Source organism: Callorhinchus milii, unplaced genomic scaffold (assembly GCF_018977255.1).
Source record: "Callorhinchus milii isolate IMCB2004 unplaced genomic scaffold, IMCB_Cmil_1.0 Scaffold3, whole genome shotgun sequence".
NCBI classification, from domain to species: Eukaryota; Metazoa; Chordata; class Chondrichthyes; order Chimaeriformes; family Callorhinchidae; genus Callorhinchus; species Callorhinchus milii.
The window spans coordinates 8,738,538-8,764,192 of NW_024704744.1; the positions used below are offsets into that span (position 1 = coordinate 8,738,538).

A 25,655-nucleotide genomic window follows, 5' to 3' on the forward strand; every position below is an offset into this window, starting at 1 on the left:
TCAGATATGTTAAGGCAACAGAATAAAATGGCAACAGTTTAGGGTGATGAACAGCAATTTTAAGACAGACACCAGGAAGTATTTTGTCAGATAGTGGGAATAGCTGAAACCACAAGCAAAGATGACAGAGGCTAGGATGCTGAATTCATTCAGGATGAAATTAAAGTTTGATGCTCGAAGGTTCAGATCAATAAGCCAATGGGATTTCTTCATCCATACCTCTCTCGTGATCTATTGCAAACACTAGGAGGTAAACAGCAGCCAGAATTCCTGTCCTCTGATTTTAATGATGAATGCCCTTTGACCACCCAATCTCATCCTTCCAGAACACTCACTCTCTCCAAGGACAGTAAGAGACCTCGCTGTCCTTGGAAAGACAAGAACAGCCAGAGTGCCCTTTGCCCCCTCTCAGTGCAGTAGGGCAGTGTCCAAACTAAAGTTAGTGTCCACTACAACACCTAGATATCGATAAGAATCAACAATGTAGCTTCCAATCAATACTTCTCTGCCCCCTCTCGAGCTACCAAGCCATTGAGCTGATCAAATTCGATAAATAACCAAAAAGTAGGTTTAATGAACATTTTAATTGGCATTTAATGCATCTTTGTTAATGCTGAACATTGCATTCAACCATATGATTTCTGGGTATAGAAGCAGCAAATCTATCTGTCAATTTGTGGGTTCTTTATTAAATGAGAAAAGACACTTTATACATTATTTCTAGCATTAGAGGTTTTAGATGAATCAATTTCATTCATTTAGTACTTTGCTATTTTTCATCTACGCTGTTAATATTTTGTGCCAAGGTGGATTATGAAAGAAGTGACAGAAAGTGATTTTTTTTGAGCATTAGTAAAGTATCATATTCATGTGGTACTAAAGCCACAAAAGCCACAACAGATAATGTTTCATCCAACTTTCAGTCATTCACCATGACTATTTTCTGGACAGAAATGTTATTGGTTTTAACAGGTGATTTATTAGTAGGGATTTGGAATGATTTCTGCTTTTTTTTCTTCACAGAGCTAATCCAACCTTCCTCCCATGTTACTGACGTTTATACAGCTGCATTCTTGACAGTTTAAAATGTATTTTAGTTCAAGTGTACACACAAATGCAACTCCAACCGTAATAAATACGTTGAAAATACACAACAATATTATCCCACACTTTCTAAGGGACTGATCTGTGTTTTGACTCAGAATTTAATACATCACGATAGTTTATATTCAGCAGATAATAGAATAAAAGCGGAATATTTCAGTTTGTTTTATCCCATGTCACAAAACTATGATGAAGTCACAATATTATAATGGAATAAATTCAATTATAATATTGTAAAAACATTAGTATCTTGCCTCATGAATTCTCACACCAGGCCCTCAATTCAAAACAAAACCAAAATTTAAAAGCTCATGAATAATTCAGACATGTGTCCAGTTTTTCTTTTGGTAAGGCAGGGGAAGACTCAGGGGAAATATGTATTATGAATAGGTTTTAAACACAAAGTTTCCTCACTGTAAATTAATCCTTTCTAAACGTTTTTAGTTTGGGAGGCCAAAACCATCATTTAAACTCAAAAAGCACACTTGCAGTTTTCTGAGTAAGACAGCCAAACATATCAGTAACAGGAGAAATTGATTGCAATCCAAGACTTCATGGTGTTACATATTTTAGAGGATTTATTCATCTAACATGGTTTTACAAGTGGATAGACCTCACTGAACCAACTTTATTTTGAGACGATAACTCCAAAATTGATAGTGTACTAGGAAGCTTGTGTGTATTGCAGCTAGACTTTCAAAAAGGCCTTTGACAAAGCAATACACAAGAGAATCCTTTATCTACCATTGCTAGTGGGCATCAAGAATTTGACATGAAGATGGATCAGTACCTGGCTAAAGGTGGAATAGTGGAATCAGAGGAAGCAGCCAGGGTGTGGCAAAAAGCACTCAATGGGATAGAAAACCGGGCTGATCACTGGCAAGTGAAGTTCAATGTGGATAAATGCAAGGCAATAAAAACAGAAGTTACAAGGACAGTAATAGATCAAATAGAGTCAATGGAGATGTTACAAGGAGATGTTACAAGGGACTGAGAAGTGTCGATATGATACTGTGTAGTTCCGGTCACTGTGACAGGCCCAAGAGGCAGTGCAGAGGAGAACAATGAGGATGATCCCCAGTGTTAGAGGAATGAGCTATGAATAATGATTAGACAAGCTCGGGCTCTTCAGTCTTGAAAGGAGATGTCTCAGAGAGAACCTCACAGAGGTATACAGGATAGTAAATGTGATTAAAAAAGTAAACAGAATGATACTTCCATATACATCAAGACAGTAGAACAAGAAGTCATAGGTTTAAAGTCACACATGGCGGTTTTAGGACAGATGTTAGAAAGTACTTATTTATCCAGAGGGTAATGAGTAGGTGGAACAGATTATCAGCAAAGGGAGGATGAGGCCAGAACACAGGACTCAATTAAAAAGGTTGATCTTGTGATGGCAAGGTGGATATTCTGAATAGATGAGACAAAATGGAACAAAGGGCGGTCTTCATCCAAACTTCTCTTACGATCTTGTGAAAACTAGAAGAGGAGGCCATCCAGCTTGTTCCTACCAGTTCATAAGATTGTGGGAGATCTTTTACCCCTTTTGCTATACCCCTTTAATATAGATACCTCTCTTTTAAAGCTCACTTTTGATTCAGTTTTTCTAGCTTCTGGGATGAAGCATTCCTTATCTTCACAAGGAATGCTTCCTGGTCTTGATTCTAATGGTTTTGGGTTGATTTTGAAGTAATGGAAATTTCACTGGATACACACTGACATAAGTTGTTATACTATTTTTATGCAGTTTTCATACCTCCATAATTGGGAGCAACAGTGGGGCAGGTCAGCCGGGTTTCTGACACACGTGTAAACCCATCACCATGTTTAAAAGTATCCAAACCAAGCTGATAATTCCCGGCATCCCACCGACACATGGAAATTCCAGAGATAGTTGTTAGAATGGAATGCTGGAGGGATGTATCCTGCTTACCTAATTCCGGAAAGCATTAGGCGCAGGTTGGCCAAGGTTTGCGGACCCCACAGTGTGCGTTGGGGTAACTGCTGGAGGCTAACCAGCTAAAACCCCAGAGCTTGCCATTGATATTGCTGTCAGGCAAGGTTTCCCACTGCTTATCCAGCTAGGATCACCTTACCCGTCAAGGCTTTGGCTTGCAGGGTTAACAATATGGCTGGACACAAAGGCAAATTGTGGCCATGTTGTGTTGTGATCCCCCCATCCATCCCCATCTATGGAAATAAAAGGGAAAAGTGCCTCAAACAACATGCAAAAAAGATGCTGGGCTACATTGCCAAATCATCTGAGCTCAGATCTCATGAATCATGCACATTTGCAAAGATTTAGACAGTTTCTAATTTCCTTAAATTCTTTTCTAATGCTTTTCCTGTCACATGAACAAATTGGATCATTGGAAACCCGCATATTTAATATCTGTCCTCATTATTCATCACACCTCAAGCAGGATTTATAGTGCTTCTTCTTTCAACTCTCACTTACTTAAGTCATCTGCCGCTTACAGCTGTCTGTCTGCTGCAAAAACATTTATTTTCAAAAAAAATATTACTTTTCCTTAAAATGCAGACATCAGGTTCGGGCAAACCCTGTACAACAAATGATTTGTGAATGTTGCTAACCAAAAGAGTTAACAGCAAGAAATCTCAAATTGGGTAATTCATTCCGTTATAAGTATGAAAGCAGTAACTTGTATACATAAGCAGTAATTCCACGAATTGTTAATAAACAGCATTTGAAATAAATAGCCCCAGTCGTGGCAGTTTATTTATCTTCAATGTGTTGATATAATCTAACCCATTCAGAATAACATAATGGTGACCAACAGTTCACTGGGTACACATTTAATCAAGAGGGCAGTTGACTCTATACAGATTCTCTACAGTCAATCTGATGTCAGGCCAATCTTTCACATATTTGGTACCCAACTAATAATAATAATCCTTGCTTTTGATATAGCGCCTTATCACGTCTTCGAGACGTCTCAAAGCGCTTCACAGAATATACTGTCAAGTGAATTGACTGTATATTTTGTGGGCGAAACGCGGCAACCAATTGCACACAGCAGTCCCACACACAGTCGTGGATTGAGTGACCTCATTATTTTAATTTATTTTTAATTATTACCCCTGGAAAAGTGATCTGTCAATCGACTAACACCCGGGATCCTACTTACTGCTAGGAAAACGGAGACGTGTGGAGTATTGAAACTTGCCCAACGTTTCGCCCTGCTGGGAATCAAACCCAGGTTCTGTTTGCGAGCTGAGTGCTCAAACCAATAAACTACAGGACTCCACAAAGAGTTAACAGCAAGAGTTAACAACTCAATTAAAGCTCACATAGCTAAAGCTAATACAATTTATCTGATGCAGCTGGATTAATTGAGAAATTCACATTTGCCAGGACTAATTTCACATGCTAAAAATGTTGCAGTATTAGATTCACACGCACCAATCGCTTAGGAAATGTCACGGTTATCTTGATCTGCTACATACATAGCAGAGAGGAGAATGGGGTTCTTAATCCATATGTAACAAGGACAAACAAACAAAGGCACTATACAAATGTAATCGTGTTGTTGTTGAAAACTGACCAATAAGATCAGCAAAGCGGTTGTGGAATTTTGAGTTTAGCGAGTTAACTTTACTTGCGAGTCTTGACTTAAAGAAACTATCGGAAACACAAATTATGCCACATTACAATGTTTTTTTATTGCCATCAGGTCCATATGTCCTATGTATTACCACTTAAAGAAACTAACAAAACACTGCAACACTTTGCACCTTTCACAGCAGTTTACAAACCACATTACAAACTCTGTGCAGGATAGAATTACCATATGCCGTGTGCCTGGGGGCTTAAATAATAACATTACATTTATAGAGCGCCTTTCACATCGGGAGGATGTCCCAAGGTGCTGGACAATCAGGCGTCAGGACCCAAGCATGGGGCATGGGTGGGGGAAGGCAGAGAGGTGGGGGCGGGGCGACTGAAGGCACGATCTAAGAGGAGGGTCTTCAGACCGGCCTTGGAAGGAGCCAAGGGAGGAAGTGAGGCGAAGGGACTGTGAGATGGAGTTCCAGAGTGTGGGGACGGAGAGGCTGGAAGCCCGGTCAGGCGGGAGACATGGAGCCCGCTGAGCAGAGGGAGCGGCAGGTTGGTAGGGAGTCAGCAGATCAGAGAAGTAGGAGGGGGCAAGGCCATAAAGAAGTTATTTCATGTTGTTTAGTGAGCTTTAGACTTGATCTGAACTGCTTCTGAGGCCAACGTCTAAAGTTGCTGCAGTCTTCCACAAGTGGTCATTTCTCAAGACAAAATGTCGACTGTGCTTTTGGTTATCTTCGCCCCCTCCACTCACCCACCTTGGTCAGCTCCCCCCACCTCCAGCTCAGGAGCCGAGTCTGACAAATGTTGCAGTTTTAGCATCTGTCCCATTAACTCCCAACACTGAGAAGAGCCTGTGATTCAACAATTGAGATGTTCAGGCATCTTCTCTGGTTTGGTTTACTCTTGGTCCGCGTTGCCAGTCTTGAGCTGCTGCACTCAACATTCTTCCTAGCTGTCTTCCAGTGTCTGTGGCTGGGATATCCTCATCAATGTCATCATTGCAACACTGTCCACAAACTGCAAGGATCATGTCAGGCAGGGCACGTTTCAGATCTAAATTCATTTACATTGAAGATGTCACTGTGCTTTTATCCGATAATATCACACAGCTTTTCCTACCAGTCTCTCACTACAGTTATCGTCCCACAGCCTTGTGACACTGTAGAGAAGTCAATGTGATGAATGAGTTGAATCTCCACTGCTAGCCATTGGATGCCTTGAAGTCAGCATTCTAAGATGCCATCTGCATGAAAGTAAATTCTCCACCGCAATTTGAAAGAAACAGCTGTTTACAGAATGACTGATGGGCGGCAGTCTAGACTAGCTCAAGTCCTAATGTAGGGCTTGAATTCACAACCTTCCATCCCAGAGGCAACACTACTGTACTAGTTGTTTCCCCCACAAAATACACAGTCAATCCATTTCACAATATATTCTGCAAAGCACTTTGAGACATCTCAACGATGTGATAAGGTGCTAAATCAAATGCAAAGATAATTATTAATATTACTACTATCTGAGCCAACTTGACAAGAGCTTTTCTAACATATAAGAGATTGGATTGAAAAAGAGTATAAATCATTTTGTCCAGGGATCAATGTTCAAGCTCCAATTGCATGTGACGTTAGCATCCAGCTCCACTTCACAGCTGCTGACTTCGTTTTGGCAGAGTTGCTTCTTAAGAATGCCTTGGCATTCACCCAAAGTGCTGGGTGAAACTTCCAAAATTTATCATTGGGGGAAATAAAAAAGAATCTCATGACCTCTAAGGCAAAAGGGGTGGGAAAGTAGTCATTTGCGCCTCCTCGGTTGGCCTGAGTGGTCAGTGATCTCCGAAAACTGAGGACATGAACGAAAAAGGCCTGAAAGTGAATTGACGGTTGTAGGGTGATGGCATTAAACTCTCTTGCCTGCTCTCCCACCTCCTCACTGATGCCTTTCGGAAATCGCTTTTAATCATGTGGAGGTCTAATTTTCAATATTCACAAAAGGAGGTGAGAATGCCTTTGAAATGCATTTTATTTGAAAATTGCTAAACATTTTGTTTGGAAACAATAATGTTGAATTTGCTTTATTCACAATAAGGGTGGAAGTAAGAGCACATGAAAGCAGATATTAAGAGTGTTTCATTCTATGAGGAGCTACACTTAGCTTTTTATTTACCCCTTCAGATTCTGTTGATTTAGTTATGCAATGTCCCTCATTACTATCGGGGGTGGGCGGGGGGGGGGGTAGTGAAAGTCCACATTCACACATTCAGTGCCTCGGGACATCCACTTGATATAAAAGGCGCTATATAAATGACGTTTCAAAGTGCTTAAATTAGACCAAGGCTTTACTAAAATAAGTTACTGGTGTGTTTCAAAAATAATAGATTTCAAAAGGATTCTGTTTTATAATCAGCAAATACCAAACTCCAAAGCTACATTTTTTTTCCTTAATTGGCGCTGATAATATATTATTACAATACTTGCATATTTTATAGTGACTTATCGTGTCATTAAGACACCTCAAAACCTCATGATTCTATGTGAAGCATAGTGACGATGCATTCGTAGATGAAAGTGGCAGCCAATTTGCACGCAGATATATTCCAGAAACAGCCAGAAATTGACCAATTTTATAGGGTGGGGTTTGCCAAGACACCAGGAGAACTGTAGCAATGTGCAGAAGTTAGAGCCATAAGTCAACAAAATAGCAGGTGAGCTCAATTTCAACCAAAAATAAAACACCTAAGTGCAGCAATTGGAACTGAAGTCCATATTTGTTAGTTACTGAATTTTTCCGCAAATCCTGTATTGAGGCACTGAACACATCGATTAAAAATATAGAAGTTTAGGCTTATATATATGTGCTAACCACTCTTAGGCACTCCTAATAAATGGTGCTGTACACTGTACGATATTTCAGTAAGCTCGCCAGAAGTGGAGTCAGAAACTAGGCTCGACACCAACATTTTGTTATTTTCAATAAATCAAATATGTTGAGGAAAATCAGAACCAAATTTTTTCTTTGACAAATAGATCTTAAGAGTGCCTCAATTTATGAAACAACAATGAAATCCACTAACCTTTTTATTCTTCCCTTTTCTTTTTGGCGTCCCATTGCACTGCTTGTTGATTGATTTTGTTATGCACTGTCTCTCATGATTATCTGAAAAAGTCAAAATTAATTTACTAACAAGATACTTTAATTTTAGAAAATGCACTGTAGAGTAAAACTTTCAAAACAGAATTTTGAACACGTCTATTACAGTGATCTGCACAAATATGCGATATACTGCAAATACTGACACTAACTTTTCAGAAAATTTGTGAAGCACTTTTAGGAATAATAATATTCCTTGCATTTGATATAGCACCGTATCATGTCGTTGAGATGTCTCAAAGCGCTTCACAGAACATATTGTAAAGGCAATTGACTGTGTATTTTGTTGGCAAAACCCGGCGAGCAATTGCACACATCAATGTCGCACGAACAGTCATGGATATTATTAAAGACTATATCAAATGCAAGGAAAGAAACCCATAAAAGGAAGCCTAAAGGATTCAAAATGATTTTCATGGACAATTTGAAAAAGTGGGTGAGAATAAAGTCTAACAGCAACCATTCGGATTGTACACAATAACTAATTTTTAATATGACAAAGTCCAATTAATTGCATGTAATGAATTGATCCAAAATAAAACATCTGAAACATAATTTGTAAAGAAAAATAATTTACTTAATCAACTCCAAGTTTAAGTTCTGAAACTGTGGTTAGAACGTTTTTCTGCCAAAAATAAAATACCAAACCTCAAGATGTTATGCAAAATCAGCATACAATTTTTTTTATGATTGACTCGTAACCAATAGGCACTGAACATATTAGAGTAAAACCAGCAGTTAACTTTTAATTTCCATTAGTTTCTAAACGTATTAAAAAATGACTGCTCACATTACTGGTGGAACCTTTATCTGGAAGGGTTTCAAACAGCGGAATAATCTTTAGATTATTACAGATCTGTTCCCGAGAGAAGAGCTCACTGAATTAACAGAGGCATTGTAACAAATTACATTTTGTAAAAAGTTGGTATTGTGGTCATATTTACAATCCCTTTGGTTATTAGCTTGTTAGCATTTGTTATCCATATCCAAGCTTCATCTTTATTGGTGAGGGATCAGCTTACTCATGAATCAAAAATCAGACTTAGATGAGCACATTAAAACGTAGTTATTAAAACTACAACATGTACCATTCTTCCTACTGATCATCATTGCCATGTCACACACTTTTTTTTGCCATCCACACTTGGACAATGCACGACTCCTCCTCTTTTTAATGGTAACTACGGTCTTCTGGCTCATTCCATCTGATTTCTAACCAAAACAATCATTTGAGGTTTCTGTGAACTCTCCGTTCTTCTGCCTTGAACGTTCAGTAGCGAGCTGGCCTATAGAGAAAGCTAGAGTTCCATAGGTAAATAATAAAGAAATTAAGCGCTAGTCTCTGAAACTCCTCGCCTTGCTGACCTCCCTGACTTCAAATCTCTATCTTTTTTAAAAAATCCTGATACCTTCAATTAATACCCTTAAATTCTTCCTTCTCTTCGCACTGCAGGGTGCTCTTGAATATCTGTGTATCCCTCCTGAGTTAATCCACCACAAATTGAGTACATATTGCAAAAGGTAATGGAACTCAATTACTTTGCAAACCCGTACCCTGATAATAATCCTTGAATTTGGTATTGTGCCTTATCACGTCTTCGAGACATCTCAAATCGCTTCACAGAATATACTGTACAGTGAATTGACTATATATTTTATGGGCAAAACACGGCTGCCAATTGCGCACAGCACTGTCCCGCAAACAGTCGTGAATTGAGTGACGCATTTTATTTTATTTCAAAAAAAAGGATTATTACTGATGGAATTCATCCAAGAATAATGAAGGAAATAGGGAAAGAGATGATGGAGGATCTGATCGTAATTTTATAAATATTATTGGAATAATTGCTGCCCTGGAGAACTGGAGGCTGGTTAATGTAATGTGCCAGTTAATTTTAGGAGAAGGATAAGCAGAAAAATTATGTTTGACTTAGTATTGCAACAGTTGTCAGTAAACTGTTAATTGACCATAATAGGGAATCAAATTAGAAAATACTAAGAAAAGCATGAATTAATCAGGGATATCCACCAAGGATTTGTAAAGGCAGGTAATGCTTGACTAATGCTTCTTTGAGGCAATAACAGAATGTCCAGTTAACAGGAATGCAGTGGATGTTGTGTATATTGATTATCAAGAGGAGAAATGTGATTGTCAAGTGACCATTAGTGAAGTGTGAGCCTCAGCAGCGCATGTCTGCAGGCCACTACACTGTAGAGGGCATCACAGACTGGCCCGATCATTTGACACCTGGCAGTCACACATGTACATTAACCAGTTGAAGGTGCTGAAGAGGGACCAGAAGTACTGTTTTGTCCCCTCCCTAAGCCTGGGAAGGCCGAGGCCAAAACTTTACCTTATTCACACAGGTTAAAGATCAGGTACTCGCTGAGACCAGCAACAACTGCATTTATATTGTGCCCCTCACGCATCCCAGAGCGCTTCCCAGTGAGTGAGATGCAGCTGCACTATCCACTAAACCATTGAGGCCACCTCAAATTTTTTTTCACATGTAGCGGCACAAATAGAACAAGGTGGTGATGAAAACATTTATACAAACTGCTTGATAACCTTGGCAAAGAACCTCTTTCCGTTGCTCCATTGTGTTCTACCTATATAACCAACAACAATAATAATAATAGAACACTTCAGCCTTATTGTGTCAGATTAACCAATTCCGGGATTTAAACACATTTCACCCTAATAGTATTCTCCCCCTCATTTACCTCAAGATATACCCTCTGAACTCAACCAACAATTGTTTAGTTCTCCACTATTACAGCGGCAATGTGCTCATGCTCCTTTCCCTTGAAACGACACTATATTAATAATCCTTGTATTTTATATAGGGCCTTATCACGTCTTTGAGACGTCTCAAGGCGCTTCGCAGAATATACTGTAAAGTGAATTGACTGTATATATTGTACATACAATACTGCTCTTAAGTGTGTGATCTCTGAAGTTATGGAAGTTTCTGAAACTATCTTTCACCTTAAAAAGTCTGCTCTTATCTGGGATTTACGGTAAGGTTTTCATCACAATGACATTCTTCCAAGGTAAATCATTGATTAGCGCCTTTGGCAGCGTGCAGTTCAAAGGCAAGATACTATCTTATGTTTTCCAAAAGCTAATGTTCAAAGTGGTTTGCTTTCCTCTCAAAAATTGGTTAATAATTATATAAAAATAATTCCAAACTCAACATCAACGACCTCTTCCACTTATCATCCAATCCTAAACATTCTTTGCTGATGGTTGAACTCTAGAGTTGATCATCTTTTTTCTGATTACATGCTGTTGGGACACATTACTTTCATTCACTCCTCTAACAGTGGCTAAAATCATTTAGCCATTGTTATAGCAATGGCTAAAATCATTAAATCTTGATCTTCTTTTACTCTTTTGACGGGCAATGATCATCGGTTTTCTTCCAATTCCTCAGACTGCTTCTTCATGCATCTCGCAACAGCTACCACACTTTATTTTCACTTTTAGTATCCTTAATATTAATATAATTATTAAAGATACTATTATCCTTAATTAATATTAGTAGTAGTATCAACAATCTCCTCAGTTGAGGAATTAATTCTATCTATCCTCCAAGCTATGTTTCCTTTTCTATACCAAACTTTCTCTTCCCTCCCTCAACAAATTTTAATTCTCGATAAAGATTACATTTTAGAACATTACTTCTATAGTTAAGAAAGCTTTTAACATGCAGAGAAGCCCATCACCACGTTTAGAATATCCAAACCAGACAGAGTTCCAAATATCTACGCCACCTTCACAGAAATTTCCATGTTTAGAATTGAATATGCACTTTCTCTTCCTGGAAGGAGGTGCCTGTCTTATCAAATTTCAGAGCTTTGGGTCTATATTGGCAAGAGGAAACGCCTGGGGGCCCCGTGTGTACATTGGGGTACTTTTCCAGATTATGCTAAAATTGCATAATTGCCATTGAGAGCACTGTCTGGGAAGCTTCCCACTGCTTGTCCAGCTAGGACAACCCATCAGTTAGGGTTCTGACTCATGAAGTTAACAGGAACCGATGGGAAGAATCTCCAGTTCCCAGCGATCGGTCTGCAATTTCAAGTTGTACTGACAATATAAGAAGCTCATTATTTGATAACTGATCCTTCACTCACCTATGGCCTACATCCTGGCTTTCCATTGTCAATTTTTCTTTCTCTCTCCATCAATGATACAGAAGCCATTTCTCCTTCAACTATCTCTCTTTGCTTCCACAGAAGTTCCAATTAATTCGCTTTGTGCTATATTCCTTCCCTTCTTGCAATAAAATGTATCCTAGTTTCCTGCTCTAGTTTATTCTTACCTAGGATTTCTAGATTGTAAAACTGCTTACCTCTCTCAATGTAATCTTTCTCTTAAAATGTACACTTTTTAAAAAAAATGAAAGCTGAATGCCACTTATTTAGTTATTATTCTTTTATTTTCATACTTGAGGGTGTTTTATAGCATCATGGGTCTAGAATTCTTACAATTGCAGTGAGTTGAAGCAGCAGACTTTAACTGCACGTTTTAATTTCATTGTTGAAATACCTTAAATACATAAACCAGGTTTATTGCATATATCCAAAGTTTTTCAGATTACCCAAAAACATAACCCAACCCCCCACCTAAAAAAATTAATAATAATCCCTGCATTTGATATGGAGCCTTATCACATCACTGAGACATCTCAAACCGCTTCACAGAATATACTGTAAATGAATTACAATAAAACAAACCTAATCTAGTGCTGGAAATTCAATGTGCAGGCAAAATTGGCTCAGCTATTATGCTCTTTCTGCATACAAAAGAATGCTAACACTAATCAAGTTCACACAAGAAGCATCACTACCTGAGAAGGTATTTAAAATCTGTCATCATTGGAACAGTGTCATACCAAATATCCAGCTTCAAGAAAAGAAATATTAAGGAGAAACATGGAGCTCCATGTTTTGTTAGCAGCTTGGTGGTGCACCACATTGGAGCTCCATTTGAATTGCAACACAGACATGACGGATCTAGATACACATCAATAATACTCACATAAAGAGTTTGGGATTGCAGCTGTGCTACTGTGGGAGAAGATAAGCAAAAGCCAAATGTTTTTCCTTGAGGGAAGCAGAATAAATCAGTCTGGCTGGCACAACTACTCAACGCGTTGTCAAGAGTTCTGTAAACGGGTCATCCGTATACTTGGTTGCATATGGTGCAGAGAATTTTTGTGTAGCAAATTGTGCATAATATTCAAAGAAAAAATGAGGGGTAAGAAAATATTTAAACAAAGGAAAACACTTGTTTCCGCAGTGCTTTCAAATTAAAAGCATTTCAGTGCCAAAATTTTTGAATTGGGATGGCAGCTGCGTAAACAGTGTGAAGAACGTAGCATAGTACAGGACAGAAAATCATGCCCAAAGTTTAATATATTGCAAAAAAAAACACTATGTCTATATTAAATGCCTGCTCATGCTTATCAAGTTCACACAACGCCACCTGGGAAGGTTCTCAAAGTCTGCTGGCATCAAATGGAACATTGATTTATTTCCAAGGTCTATGTATTTCCTATACTACTCTAATAAATAGTTTGCTAAATAGCCATCCAATTTCATTTTTAGTTTGCTGTAAATATTCTATTTTCACTATGCAAAATAAATGAACATTTATTCTCTATTCAGTCAAGTCCTTTGTTCTAGATTGGTATCCAGCTCACAATGGACACGGCAACTAGTTATTAATGTTTAAACAAAAATGTTCCCTTTTAAATAGATGGAATAAAAATATTTTTATTACGTATATTATAATCTTTGCATTTTATATAATGCCTTATCAAGCCTTCGAGATGTCTCAAAATATACGGTGGAATGAATTGATTGTATATTTTGTGGGCGAAACACACTTGAATAGATTACATACTTTGGATGGATGGACTACGATGCTTATCTTCATTTTCTTCATGACTGCTTTCCAATATTAAGATGTCCTTAGATAACCTGTCCTGTTCTTGGCATTGCACTTTGTTGAATTGTTTTTCTCTTTGGTTCCCATTCACCTGATCAGTAACCTTCAAAGAATTCAGAGAGCTGTTTTTTGTTTCAGAGTGTAATTTTGAAACTGTTGTCATTTCTTTAACTTGTTCATACAAATTAGTGGGTGCAGTGTCTTTCAGAGAGAACACAACCTTTTGTTTGTCACTGTCCTGATATACAATACCGTTTTTTTTCTCAGACTCTTTCCCAATATCTGTCAAATCTTCCGATTGATCAAGAAACGTCTTAAGTAATTCTACCATACGAGTCTTCCTCGATTTCTCTTGGAAATTTAGAGAAGCAATGGGCGGTTGGCAGGCATCAGTATCTTCATCACAGTTGTTAATATGCTCAGATGACTTAACACATTCACTTCCATTGTAAGTACGACCTGTGTGCTGTGCTGCAGGACTAGAAACTGAAACGGTTCTGGCTCTTTTTCTTGTAGCTGTAGAACCGCTCTGTGATTTTCTCTTTTGCTTTTCAACTTTAGGAAATAACCTGGAAGGACTTGGTGACTTGGGTGGAAGCAAGTTTAAAGAAAGCCGTTTCTGATTTCTTTGACCCTTCAAATTGGCAGGCGAAAAGAAATCTTCAAATGCAACATCCTCCCTGCTGGGCGATGTGTGATATAAATTTACAGGGCTTTGTTTTGCGTTGAAGATATCCTTTCCTATTGGCTTCAAGTTATCAAATGTATTTTTACATAATTGTCCCTTTTTAACTGAGTCAGACAGATTTTTCTTCAACCAAGAAGGACTTGGTATCCACTGGGAAGACTTATTTTTAAAATGTGCATTCAATAACGAGCTACCCTTAAAATCATCATCAGTGGGAGCTGTCAATGCTAATTCCACATTCTTCACGTTAGCAAATGATGGTGTTAAGTTACATACAGTATTACATGACTGATCTGTAGTTACATAGTTCAGAGCTGCTGTACTTTCTTCAGCACTTTTTTCTTTAGTTTTCACATGGATTGAACCTATTGTCATTTCCTCACAAGAGGATGAAGCTATAGTGTCCTTTTTCTTCGGTACTTGAAACTTTAATGTAGACATGGTGCTTGGTATTCGGTTGTTGAAACTGCTCTTTGATGAAAACAAGCTTGTACTATTAACACCAGAAACAGGCATAGGATGCTCAACCTTCTGTCCTTCACAGATTGCAGTTTCAATTTTCTGTTTAGGACTTCCACAAGGAACACAAAATGAGACGTTTTCTGAATCAGCTCCATGTTGTTCTGTAATAAAGAATATTTGTTATGTACACACTGAATTATATCATAAACTCAAATATATACACAAGCTGAAAAAGGTATTAAGGTACAGAGCTTGATGTGACAGACACTCATTGGAACTGGCCAACAATCTCCAAAATAAAAAATTGCCCATTTACTTCACAGCTGTTTTGGGCAGATTGGCTGCTGCGCTGGTCTACAAAACACAGTCACTGCACATCCTGAAGTGCTTTTGGGCTGTCCTCCTGATATGAAAGGCACAATATCAAATGTAAGGATTATTATTACTGTAGTTCTTCAATTGCACTTGTTATGGCATCAGTGATGCACCAATATAGTAGAACATTTGTTTGTCCTGATATTGTCTAGAACTCTGAAGAAAGCTTATTTGACCGCACTTCTCTTGAACATCTTTTTCACTTTGAGGTATCTTTTTTGCATGAAAGGAGCTATTGAAGTCCAGACTCCATTTTCAAAATCTCACTAAAAATTAACTGGTTTCATATCATAACAGTGCATTTTCTGAGATCTCCAAATAAGTGGCTGAGCGAATACCTTCTCAGTTGCTGAATGTGATTTCATAGGAAAGAGGAACATAAAGAACCAGAAGAGACTACAAATTACGCAAAATTGAAACAAATTATGCAAAAATACAAAACTTATAATATCAGAACTTAAATGTGAAACTAGTGAAAAATACTGAGCAAAAACTGCATTCATATAGAGCCTTTTACATCAGAAATCGGACTACCTAGACCATCACAGAAGGTTGACTTGATTTCAACATTCTGTTTCCAACAACGTCGCCATGGAGCCTCAAGTAGATCCCAACTCTCCCCCCCTTCGGATAATCGTGATTTGTTCATTTGACATTCAAAAACTGCAGGTTTCAATCCTGACTAGGTCGATAGCAGATACCAGGAACTCTCTGAAAAAGTCATGGTGAACAGCACAACTCAGCAATGCTTGTCTATTTCATGCTTTCACTTTCCTGCCCACAGCTTGGGTTCACATCCCGACTCACTGAGTAAAGGTTCCACCAGTTGGAACGAAAACTGAAACTTTTTTTTATTTTATTCAGTCTTAAGAGGCTTAGGGGAAAATGAAAAGTGGTGCAAAACTACAGGTGATTAAAATTAAATAAACATTAATCTTTTAATTCAACAAATAAATTGAGCACTTGCCTTTAAATAATGTTTTCGGAGAAATTGAAGGAGATTCCCCAAGAGAAGGTCTGGAGAGAGAGTCAGCAGAACTTGTCATTTGAGACATTTGGGAAGCTAAGAAAAGAATCAAGCACATATTAATACATAATTCTTACAAGCAATTTAAAGATGATATACATGCTGAATTAGTTTATGACTCATGACCCAGTCTGCACGTAATAATAGGCACAATACACACAAGTCATTTAAGTCCTTAGCTTAGCTTTCCCAAGGCAGCATTAGGCTTCACATCTAAAAAAAATTGGCCCTTGTCTGGGCTTCGTTTGCGTATCTTAGTGGGGTAGAAGTTGGGTGGAAGTTGTCAAGTGAGACAAATGGGGCCAAGTTTTCTTGAGCAATCTCCTTCAAAATCCTTGAATGGTAATAGCGAGCAAAAGCAGATGTGGGGTTTGAATGACAGTTGTGGGGGGGGTGGTCAACGTCACTAAGGTTCTGAACCGGCTCTGGAAGGTGGAATGAAAATTCACGAAGATCGATTCTGTTAGCGCCCAAGGTGAGAGGTGCTGATTGGAGCAAAGCATGAGAACCTCAGTCTTCTCGATATTTAACTGGAGAATGTATAAAATGTATGCCAAAAGTGCTACACTACTATACAATGCTATACAAGAAGTTACCAGTGGGTGAAAGATTTTCTCTTTTCTCCTTCATTTGTTTTAATCTTTCTGCCATTCCAAATAAGTGGTCGAGGGAATATTGCTTCAGTTTGGGGCTCTGAACGTCTGCATCATCCTCATCAAATGAAAGCATAGGCAGTTGAGCTCCTTAAAGAAAAATTAGGAAAATAAATGTAATTCTACATTAGAACCCCAAAGACACAATCATACTATAATCCTTATACACACTATTACAAAAACTATTAACTAGCCAATTTTTTTGAAGAAAGATATTAGTTTACTTAGTGTGGATCAAAAACAAGGTAACATTAGAGTAATACAACTTACTATATTATTAATACAATTTTATTCATAAACTTTCACATATTCATTAGAATTTTACATGTGGCTTTCATCTCCTCTATTTTAGTTTTTCCCTTATACAGTGAAAACCCACAAAATGCAGTGGTGGGGATCCATAAAATCCCAATCAACTTTATAATGGGGTGCAATTCTAAAGGCCTGCGCGCTGGCAGCAACTCAATGACCTGAAAGTCTTCACTTTTTAACTGAATGGACAGGGTTTTGAATTGTGATGGTCAGTTTACACCTTAATTTGTTTGGCAAGTAAATATCAAGCAAACTGATCTTGTAACAAAGCAAATTATAACAGGTTCTGCTGTAGTGACAGTAGCCTGCTTGCCACTCCACCACCCGCTACTCCAGCCTCCTACTTGTCCCTCATCCCCTCCACCACTGGCGGACAGGCTTTCATCCACCACGCCCCAAAACGTTGAAACTTTCTCCCTCAGTTCCTCTGCCTTGCCCCCCCATTCCCATTTTCAGATCACAATTGAAGACCTTCCCTTCGCCTGGCTCCGCCACTGTTAAGCACTCTGAGATGCTACCCTGTGTGAAGAGCACTATATAAATGCAAGTTGTTATTGTAAATTCTGTGAAACCACTTTGAGACGACAAGGTGCTACATCAAATACAAAGTTTAGTATTCTTATAATCTATTGCTTGACCTGGTCTAATCTTTAGAGAGACCATGTCAAACATCCAATACATTTATTGAGAACTCCAGAAATCCAAGGTGACAGATGAGGCAACATGTTACTATTCCCTGTTAAGCAGTGAAGTCAAAAGTACTTCTTGCAGAGTTCATTTTCAAGATGAAATTCCTAACGTAAACTTGTAGACCGAAAACTTACCATCATTTTTTTTCAGATCTAAACTTTGTATCATTTGATCCAATTTCTTCCGCAAACGTTTGTCATTTTCTGGTGTTTTCTCCAGGAAATCTTTCGGCCTCATACAACGATACTGAGAAGATTACAGATGCATTAATTAGAGAAGTACAATTTTACTGAAGCACAGCAGCTGAAAATATAATCACATGAGGTAAACTGAAAAACACTGGACATTTTGATCACATTCCAAAAATCACAATAGCATCTTGGTTCTATCTTGATAAAATAAAATAAACTGAGAATAAAGTAACAACAGTGTTTATTGTAAACTGTAGCGAATGCAGGTTCTATGCGGACCATGGCAGCCAATTTCCACACAGCAATATCCCACAAATACAATTTTATTTGTGGGATTGTTGGCTGGGATACCAGGAGAAATTCCCTTCACTTTTTGAATGGTTCACAATTTTTATGGAACCTGAACAGGCTGATGTTTAACAAGCTTGGTTTAACATTTAATCTGAAGGACAGCACCTTTGACAATGCATGTTCCCCCAACACTGTCTTGGGAGTGTCAATCTGGACTAAGTTCAAAGTCCCAAAAATGGAGCTTGAACCCACAACCTTTCGACTCAGAGAAGTAAACGCTACCAAATGAGCCAGCTGACACCTGGCTCATGTTCTCATTGGACACGACTATGAAAGAACAAAAACAAAGAGAACCACATGTCATTTTGTCAAAACATAAATCCAGTAAAGGCAGTACACTCAGTCCTCATAGCATAATACTTTGGGACTGAACAGATAGATTGCCAATTGTCTTCTCCAGTGTGGGATAGTCTTACATTCCCAACATAGCCCTTGGGAACCAGACTCGTTTGCATGTTGTAATAAGACTCATAAAATGGATATATGTGCTTTGTTTAGGCTTGCAGTTTCTGATATAAATATTTTTTTTAAAAAAAGGATTTGTTTTCTTCCAATGTTCTCCAAATCAAATTCTCAGCATTAAACAAATAAAAACAATTTGGAACTACAAAGATGTCTAACTCCTTATTCATACAATTGCCACACAAGATACCTCCTGCATGCAGTGCACATATACATAGCATCCAAGATGTCCTCTGCACGTGAAAGGCGCTATATAAATGCAATTTGTTGTTATTGTTTGTAGTGATCTTACAACCTTACGGTCGGTAATTCTTGTGGTTGAAAAGCTAGTCAAAATTCAAATTGATTTTTTTCCCCCCAGTCATCTTTAAGTCTGACACCTGCTGAAACCCATCACCATGCCTAACAGTATACAGACCAGACAGAGTTCCACATATGTAGCCACCCATAAATGGAAATTTTCTTGTGTCTGGAATAGAATATGCACTCTCCCCCCGGAGAGTGGTACCCTGTTTAACTAAATGAAGAAAGTATTAGTTTCAGGTTGGCAAGAGCTAAGGCTACGGGGACCTTGGATTACTGCTGAAGTTTCACAATCTAAAACTGCAGAGCTTGCCATTGAAAGCACGGTTTGTCAATCTACCTGCTGCCCGTCTTACTAGGCCCACCTTGTTAGGGCTTTGGCTTGCAGGGTTAAGAGGAGCTGAGTGAGAATAATCCTGTCGACAGATTGGACACACATTTCCATTGAGTGACAATTCCACCAACTGGAGATGTGGAGCTTGAGCAGCAACTGCTTACCTTTCCGCAAACCAATCAAGGTAGATGCCAAGCATTGAACATACAGATATATGTTCACAAACACAGACCCCAAATAACACCTTCCAGCTGTTGCCTTTCCAAGACAGAGTTTCCTCAGCAGCTGTCTGACGGACATCTGCTTGTAGATGGCCTCCCTCCCTGAATTTGCTTCTCCCGTTTACCACAAATTCACTCACTGCAAGGTCGCGAACAACACAATGAGTTGAAAGAGACCATCTGCTGGCATGCCCAGCAGCTCGCAACCATGAACGAGAACTGTTTGCTTACATGTCTTATAAACCATCCGCTTAACCTGCATTGGGACCTTGCTATGCTTGAAAGGAGGTGGGTACAACCAGAGTGCCCTTCACCCCTTCTCAGCATGATCCCGAAGGGAATTGTCAAAGCAAAAGTTGACCACAACCCCCAGATACTGACCAATAAGAAAGAGTGTAGCATCACTATAGCATACTTTGGGTGTTTCCTTCCAGTAGCAGATGGTATCATAGCAGAAAGTCTTACAGTGAGGTTGCGAGGAAGATGGGGGGGTTGATGGAAACAGTGGTTAAAGGCACCATCAAAAGGATGGGTTTTGAAAGCAAAAAGAGGGGGCAAGGATGTGAGATATCATAAAGGAATTCCAGAATGTGGGGGGAAATCAGAAATCAAGAGGGTGAAAAACCATCATCTCAGAATTTCTAAACTTTTGAATAGATAATACAAAAGGATCTTATGAGTTGAGCATGAAAATACATTATGTAGCTGTGACAGGTAGAACCACAGCTCGGGTAGAATGTTCTTCAAGTGAGCACAATTCTCTCACTTACTCAACAGCACATATATTAAAGCTTCAATCAATATTTTCCATAACAAATGTTCCTTTCTTTTAAAAAAAGAAAGATATCTTGTGAACTTACTTTGCTTTTAATTCCAGGTAAAGATACACTTTCATTAATTGCAGGAAACAAGGATTCGTCAACATGGGAACCGGTTGCCAGACACCTTCAAAACAAATTATTACACTCAATAGTATCTGACAGCAGCTTTATTATACTACTACTTTCATTCCAGCACATTTCTACTGAATTACATTCCAAAAAATAAAATCTTATTATAACACCTTCCACAACACTAGTTTTTATTAGAGCAATATGTAACAAAAAACACTTCCAAACTTTAAATATCTCCCACACCCAGTTCAGGAAACTTCCAATTCAACAGTTGCTTACACTCTTATGATGTAATATGCAGTTAAACATCAGCTTGTGGGCACCTGAATAACTGGGTAATAACGCACTATTCAGGCCACTTTTTCAGTTCTTTGTAAACTTCAAACTAATGAGCGAGTCAAAAATACAAAAGGTTTGTAACTAGGGGCAGTCCGATTATGGATAAGAGAAAAGTGTGGATAATACTGCAACACTCAAAATAGAAATTAGCTACATGCTAAACACAATATCAGGAGTAACACTGTGCGGACAGCCTTCAGCCATTCTAACCCTGCTCTCTGGAGTACTGACTGTGCTTTCCGTCATCTTTCCCCTTCCCACTCACTTTGGTTCCTAACCCCAGTTCGGGTGTACATCTGGCACTGTTAAGCGCTGTGAAATGTTCTCCCGATGTGAGATTCATACATTAATATAATATATTATTAATATGAATTGTATTGTGCTGTAAATTAATTGTGTACAATGACAACATTTCAAGTTTAAACAGAATTTTAAACATTTAGTAGATTTTCTTTGTTATCAGACAAGATTCTAAAACTTCCATCATTCTTAAAAGTTAAGCTCACTCACCCTTCTAGTTTAGTATATCAAATGCCCCAAAAAGTGACATCAATTGATTAAAATGTTGATACCTTTCTACCCAAAGGACGGATACCAACTTCACCCCGGTTTTCTTGGCCTTTTTCCAAACACTCTGATGTCCGTCTTTGAACACTACATGGGTCACTTGCTTATTGAAGAACTTTAAAACCTATAAGGAGATATAAAATGCAACATTTAATAAAGTGCACTCTTGAAAGTACTGGATTTTAAAACAAGCCATTTTTATAGTTCATTTTTGTAGCGATCCCGTGATCGAAAATTCAAACACTTTGCTTAGTGACAGGTTAGATCTTATAAATAATTTACCAAAAAATGCAATTGTTCAAATCAGAGGAAAAAAACAAAGAGGCACCTCATTTAGTTCCATAATGATAATAATATTAATCCTTGCATTTGAGAGAGCCTAGCATATCGTTGAAACAACAACAAATTAAACTCTCTGAATCGGTGCGCAACTTAGGGGTCAGGTACGAACCCCAGTTATCCTTCCTCCCCCCACATCATGTACTTGACCAGTTCCGCTTTCTTCCACCTCCGCCACATTGCCCGTCTCCAACAATTCCCCAAAAGCTGACGAAACGCTTGCCCATGCCTTTATCACCTCTCAGCTGGACTACTCTAACCCTCTCCTCACCGGTCTCCCCTTCTCCACTATTCACAAAATTCAGCTCATTCAAAGCTCCGCCGCCCGCATTCTCACCCGCACCAAACTCCGTACCCCAATTACTCCAGTCCTTGCCACACTCCACTGGCTCCCTGTCACAGAGCAGATCGACTTCAAGATCCTCACTCTAGTATTTAAATCCCTCCATTCCTTGGCACCCTCCTATCTCTCTAACCTCCTCTCACCCCACAGCAGTACCCGCTGCCTCCGCTCTACTGGGAATGGCTTCCTCCGTGTCCCCCGAATCCTCCACTCTACCATCGGCGGCTGTACCTTCAGCCACTACACCCCGAAACTTTGGAACTCCATCTCTCAACCCCTTTGCCTCACCCCCTCCATCCCCATCTTCAGGTCGTGCCTGAAGACCTCCCTTTTCGACCACGCCTAAGGTCACCTTCCCCTCCCCCTGGCTTGGCCTTGGGCTCCACCACTGCTAAGCGCTCTGAGACGCCGCCCGGCGTGGAGGGCGCTATATAAATGCAAGTTGTTGTTATACTTGTATAGCACCTTTCACTGTGGAAAGAGGTCCAAGGGTGCTGGACCATCAGGGGTTTGGGTTCCGAGCTGGGAGTTAGGGAAAGGAGGGGTGGAGAGCAGGGGGAGTGAGAAGTCAGGATGGCCGAAGAGGAAGGTCTTTAGAAGGGACTTGAAGGAGGCAAGAGAGGGGGTGAGGTGGAGGGATTGCGGGATGGAGTTCCAGAGCAGGGGGCAGAGATGCTGAATGCCTGACTCCCAATGGTGGGGTGGGAAATGCGGGGGACCTGGAGCAGGACCGTGTCCGCCGAGTGGAGGGAACAGACAGGCTGATATGAGGTTAGGAGGTCAGAGAGGTAGGGGGAGCAAGACCATGGAGGGCCTTGAAGGCGAGAATGAGGGTTTTGAACTCGATTTTCTGAGGGATGGGGAGACGTCTCAAAGGGCTGTGTATTTTGAGTTAAATGAAACAAATTTTGACACCAAAATCAACAACAGCTTTAATAGGCTTTGAGTGATTAACATTATGTGAGCATAGTCAATTGAATAATAGAATTCAAATTTACATTTATATATGGTTTTACGTCAGCAGGATGTCCCAAGATGCTTAACATTACAGGCTTGGACTCTGGGGGTGGGGAGGTCATCAATGTTTCTCAGCAGTGCCATAACGTTGCTTCCCAGTAAGAGTGTTTGGACTAGCTAAAAGGACATTTGCAATAATAAACTCATACAGATCAGAAACACACAAAACTACATCACACCAACAAGAGAAATCCTTCTATTCTCGCCCACCTCCTGGTGGCTGGGGTTAAGAATAGCACTGGCAGAGGCCTGGGAACAGGTTATGGGCTCACCCACTCTCAGTATCAGCTGATTTGACTGAGGCTGGGGTTACCCAATGAGCAAGAGAAAATAAATTAAAAACATTCCATTATAGTACAATGTTTATTTTGATATCAATGTTCAAAATCTCAAATGTTTTCTCACCATACCGGTCGGTCACTTTTAAAAATGTCGTTCATTATAACAACGTCAGGGAACAGACTGTATACAATTCAACAAATGAGTCCCATGTGTTGAACAAACAAGGGCTACAAGAACAAGCAGCTTTTGATGTTCCCAGAGGTTTCCTCTTAATTTCAGATCTGCTTTAAATAAAAATGTTAAAATGCAAGCGACACTGATGGGTACTTGAGTATTACTCACACAAGACATTCTGGAACAGTTTAGTTTTAAGTCAAGTCAAGATAGAAGGGTTGAATTATATGAGAAAAATATTTTACTGCAGAATGATCAGCAACATACTAAGGGTGGGAACGAAACACCACCGGCCTTTGAATTTGCTCTTTTTTTAAAAAAAAATTGTACTTTTCAAAATATTCGTAAAAGAAGACAACGAGAATTCTCTGCCAACCTAATCCAAGCATTGTTACACAAAGCTCAACTAATGTCGGGCAGCTATTTTGATTAAAACTTTCCACTCATATCTCAAATAACGTAAGCACCGCCCATTCACTCTCAGTCCACCAGTAGTTATTTTTCACTTTCAATAAGTTCTATATTTTTAGACAAATGGAGTCAGGTAAGGATGGGGGTGATGGGGTCGTGGAGCCTGGTGCGATAGAGAACACAGGCTGCAGAGTTCTGGATGATCTGCAGCCTATGGACGGTGGAGTTGGAGAGGCTGACAAGCAGGGACTTTGCATAGTCGAGCCGAGATATTATGAATGTGTGTATGAGGGTCTCGGTGGCCTGCTGTGTGAAACAGTGGCAGAACAGGGCAATGTTATGGAGGTGCTATAAGGCAGAGACATGGCATGGATGTGGGGTAGAAAGGAAGTTGAGGGTCAAACAAGGTGCCAAGGTTCTGGGCTGGCTTAGTAAGGTGGAGTGTGCAAAGGTAAAGTTGGGTGAATCCGCATGATGATGCCAAGACTGGAGAAAAACTTCAAAAAATTTGGAAACATAACAGCTTCGACAAAGGTCATTAAAATGCCTCCTACCATAAAATCAAGCGTATTGCGACCAAAATGTTCGAGGGAATGGAAGGATTGGACTATGAGAAGCGACTAAGTAAATTGGGCATGTTCACACTGGAAAAGAGAAGATTGAGAGGTGACATGATTGCTGTCTTTAAGATTCTAAAGGGGCTCGACAACATAGATCATGACAGGCTGTCTCAACTTGTCCAGAATAGTAAAACCAGAGGACACGGCCTGCGATTGAAGGGGGTAAATTCAGAACAAATCTACGCGGTTGAAGCAGGTGCTGATATAGTACATAGGTAGTTCAGACCATTTGGAAGGTGGAAGGCGAACTACAACAACTATAAGAAAATTACATTTGTATAGCGCCTTTCAGGTCGGTAGGAAATCTCAAGGCGCTGAACAATCAGTGTTTCAGACCTGAGCTGTGGGGTCAGGATCGGGAAGGATGGTGGACAGGGGGGAAGGAGGGTGACCAAGGGCACTTTCGAAGAGGAGGATCTTGAGACGGGTCTTGAAGGAGGCAAGGGAGGCGAGGAAGAGAGGCTGCGGGATGGTGACGATGGGGGTGATAGGGTCGGGGAGCCTGGTGTGTAAAAAGGACACGAGTTCAGGATGATCTGCAGCCTATGGATGGAGAAGTGGGGGAGGCCGACAAGCAGGGAGTTTGCGTAGTCGAGCCTGGATGTTATGAATGCGTGTAAGAGGGGCTCGGCAATGGATTTTGGTCTTTTTTCGTCCAGCATTTCTTACGTTCTTATAGCCCAACTTGTATATAAAAAAATAACTGTCACTTTTATACGAGCAAGCAAAAAACTGTAACCTTTGCATTATATTGTATTCCAACAATAAAGATTGTATATCCCAAGTTGACCATTTATGTAAACCTGCA

General features: G+C 39.5%; 1 protein-coding gene across 1 annotated transcript in view; it reads right to left on the reverse strand.

Moving 5' to 3' along the window:
• The window catches only part of mcph1 (microcephalin 1), a 165,611-nt gene that overhangs the window by 128,963 nt on the left and 10,993 nt on the right, over positions 1-25,655 (reverse strand). Inside the window, exons 4-10 of the mRNA XM_007894037.2 lie at positions 21,667-21,785; positions 20,723-20,807; positions 18,135-18,246; positions 16,942-17,088; positions 16,286-16,381; positions 13,749-15,104; positions 7,758-7,840 (exon numbers count right to left, since the gene is read on the reverse strand). Coding sequence (XP_007892228.1) covers positions 7,758-7,840; positions 13,749-15,104; positions 16,286-16,381; positions 16,942-17,088; positions 18,135-18,246; positions 20,723-20,807; positions 21,667-21,785 — 1,998 coding nt within the window. The remainder of the gene's footprint in view (positions 1-7,757; positions 7,841-13,748; positions 15,105-16,285; positions 16,382-16,941; positions 17,089-18,134; positions 18,247-20,722; positions 20,808-21,666; positions 21,786-25,655) is intronic.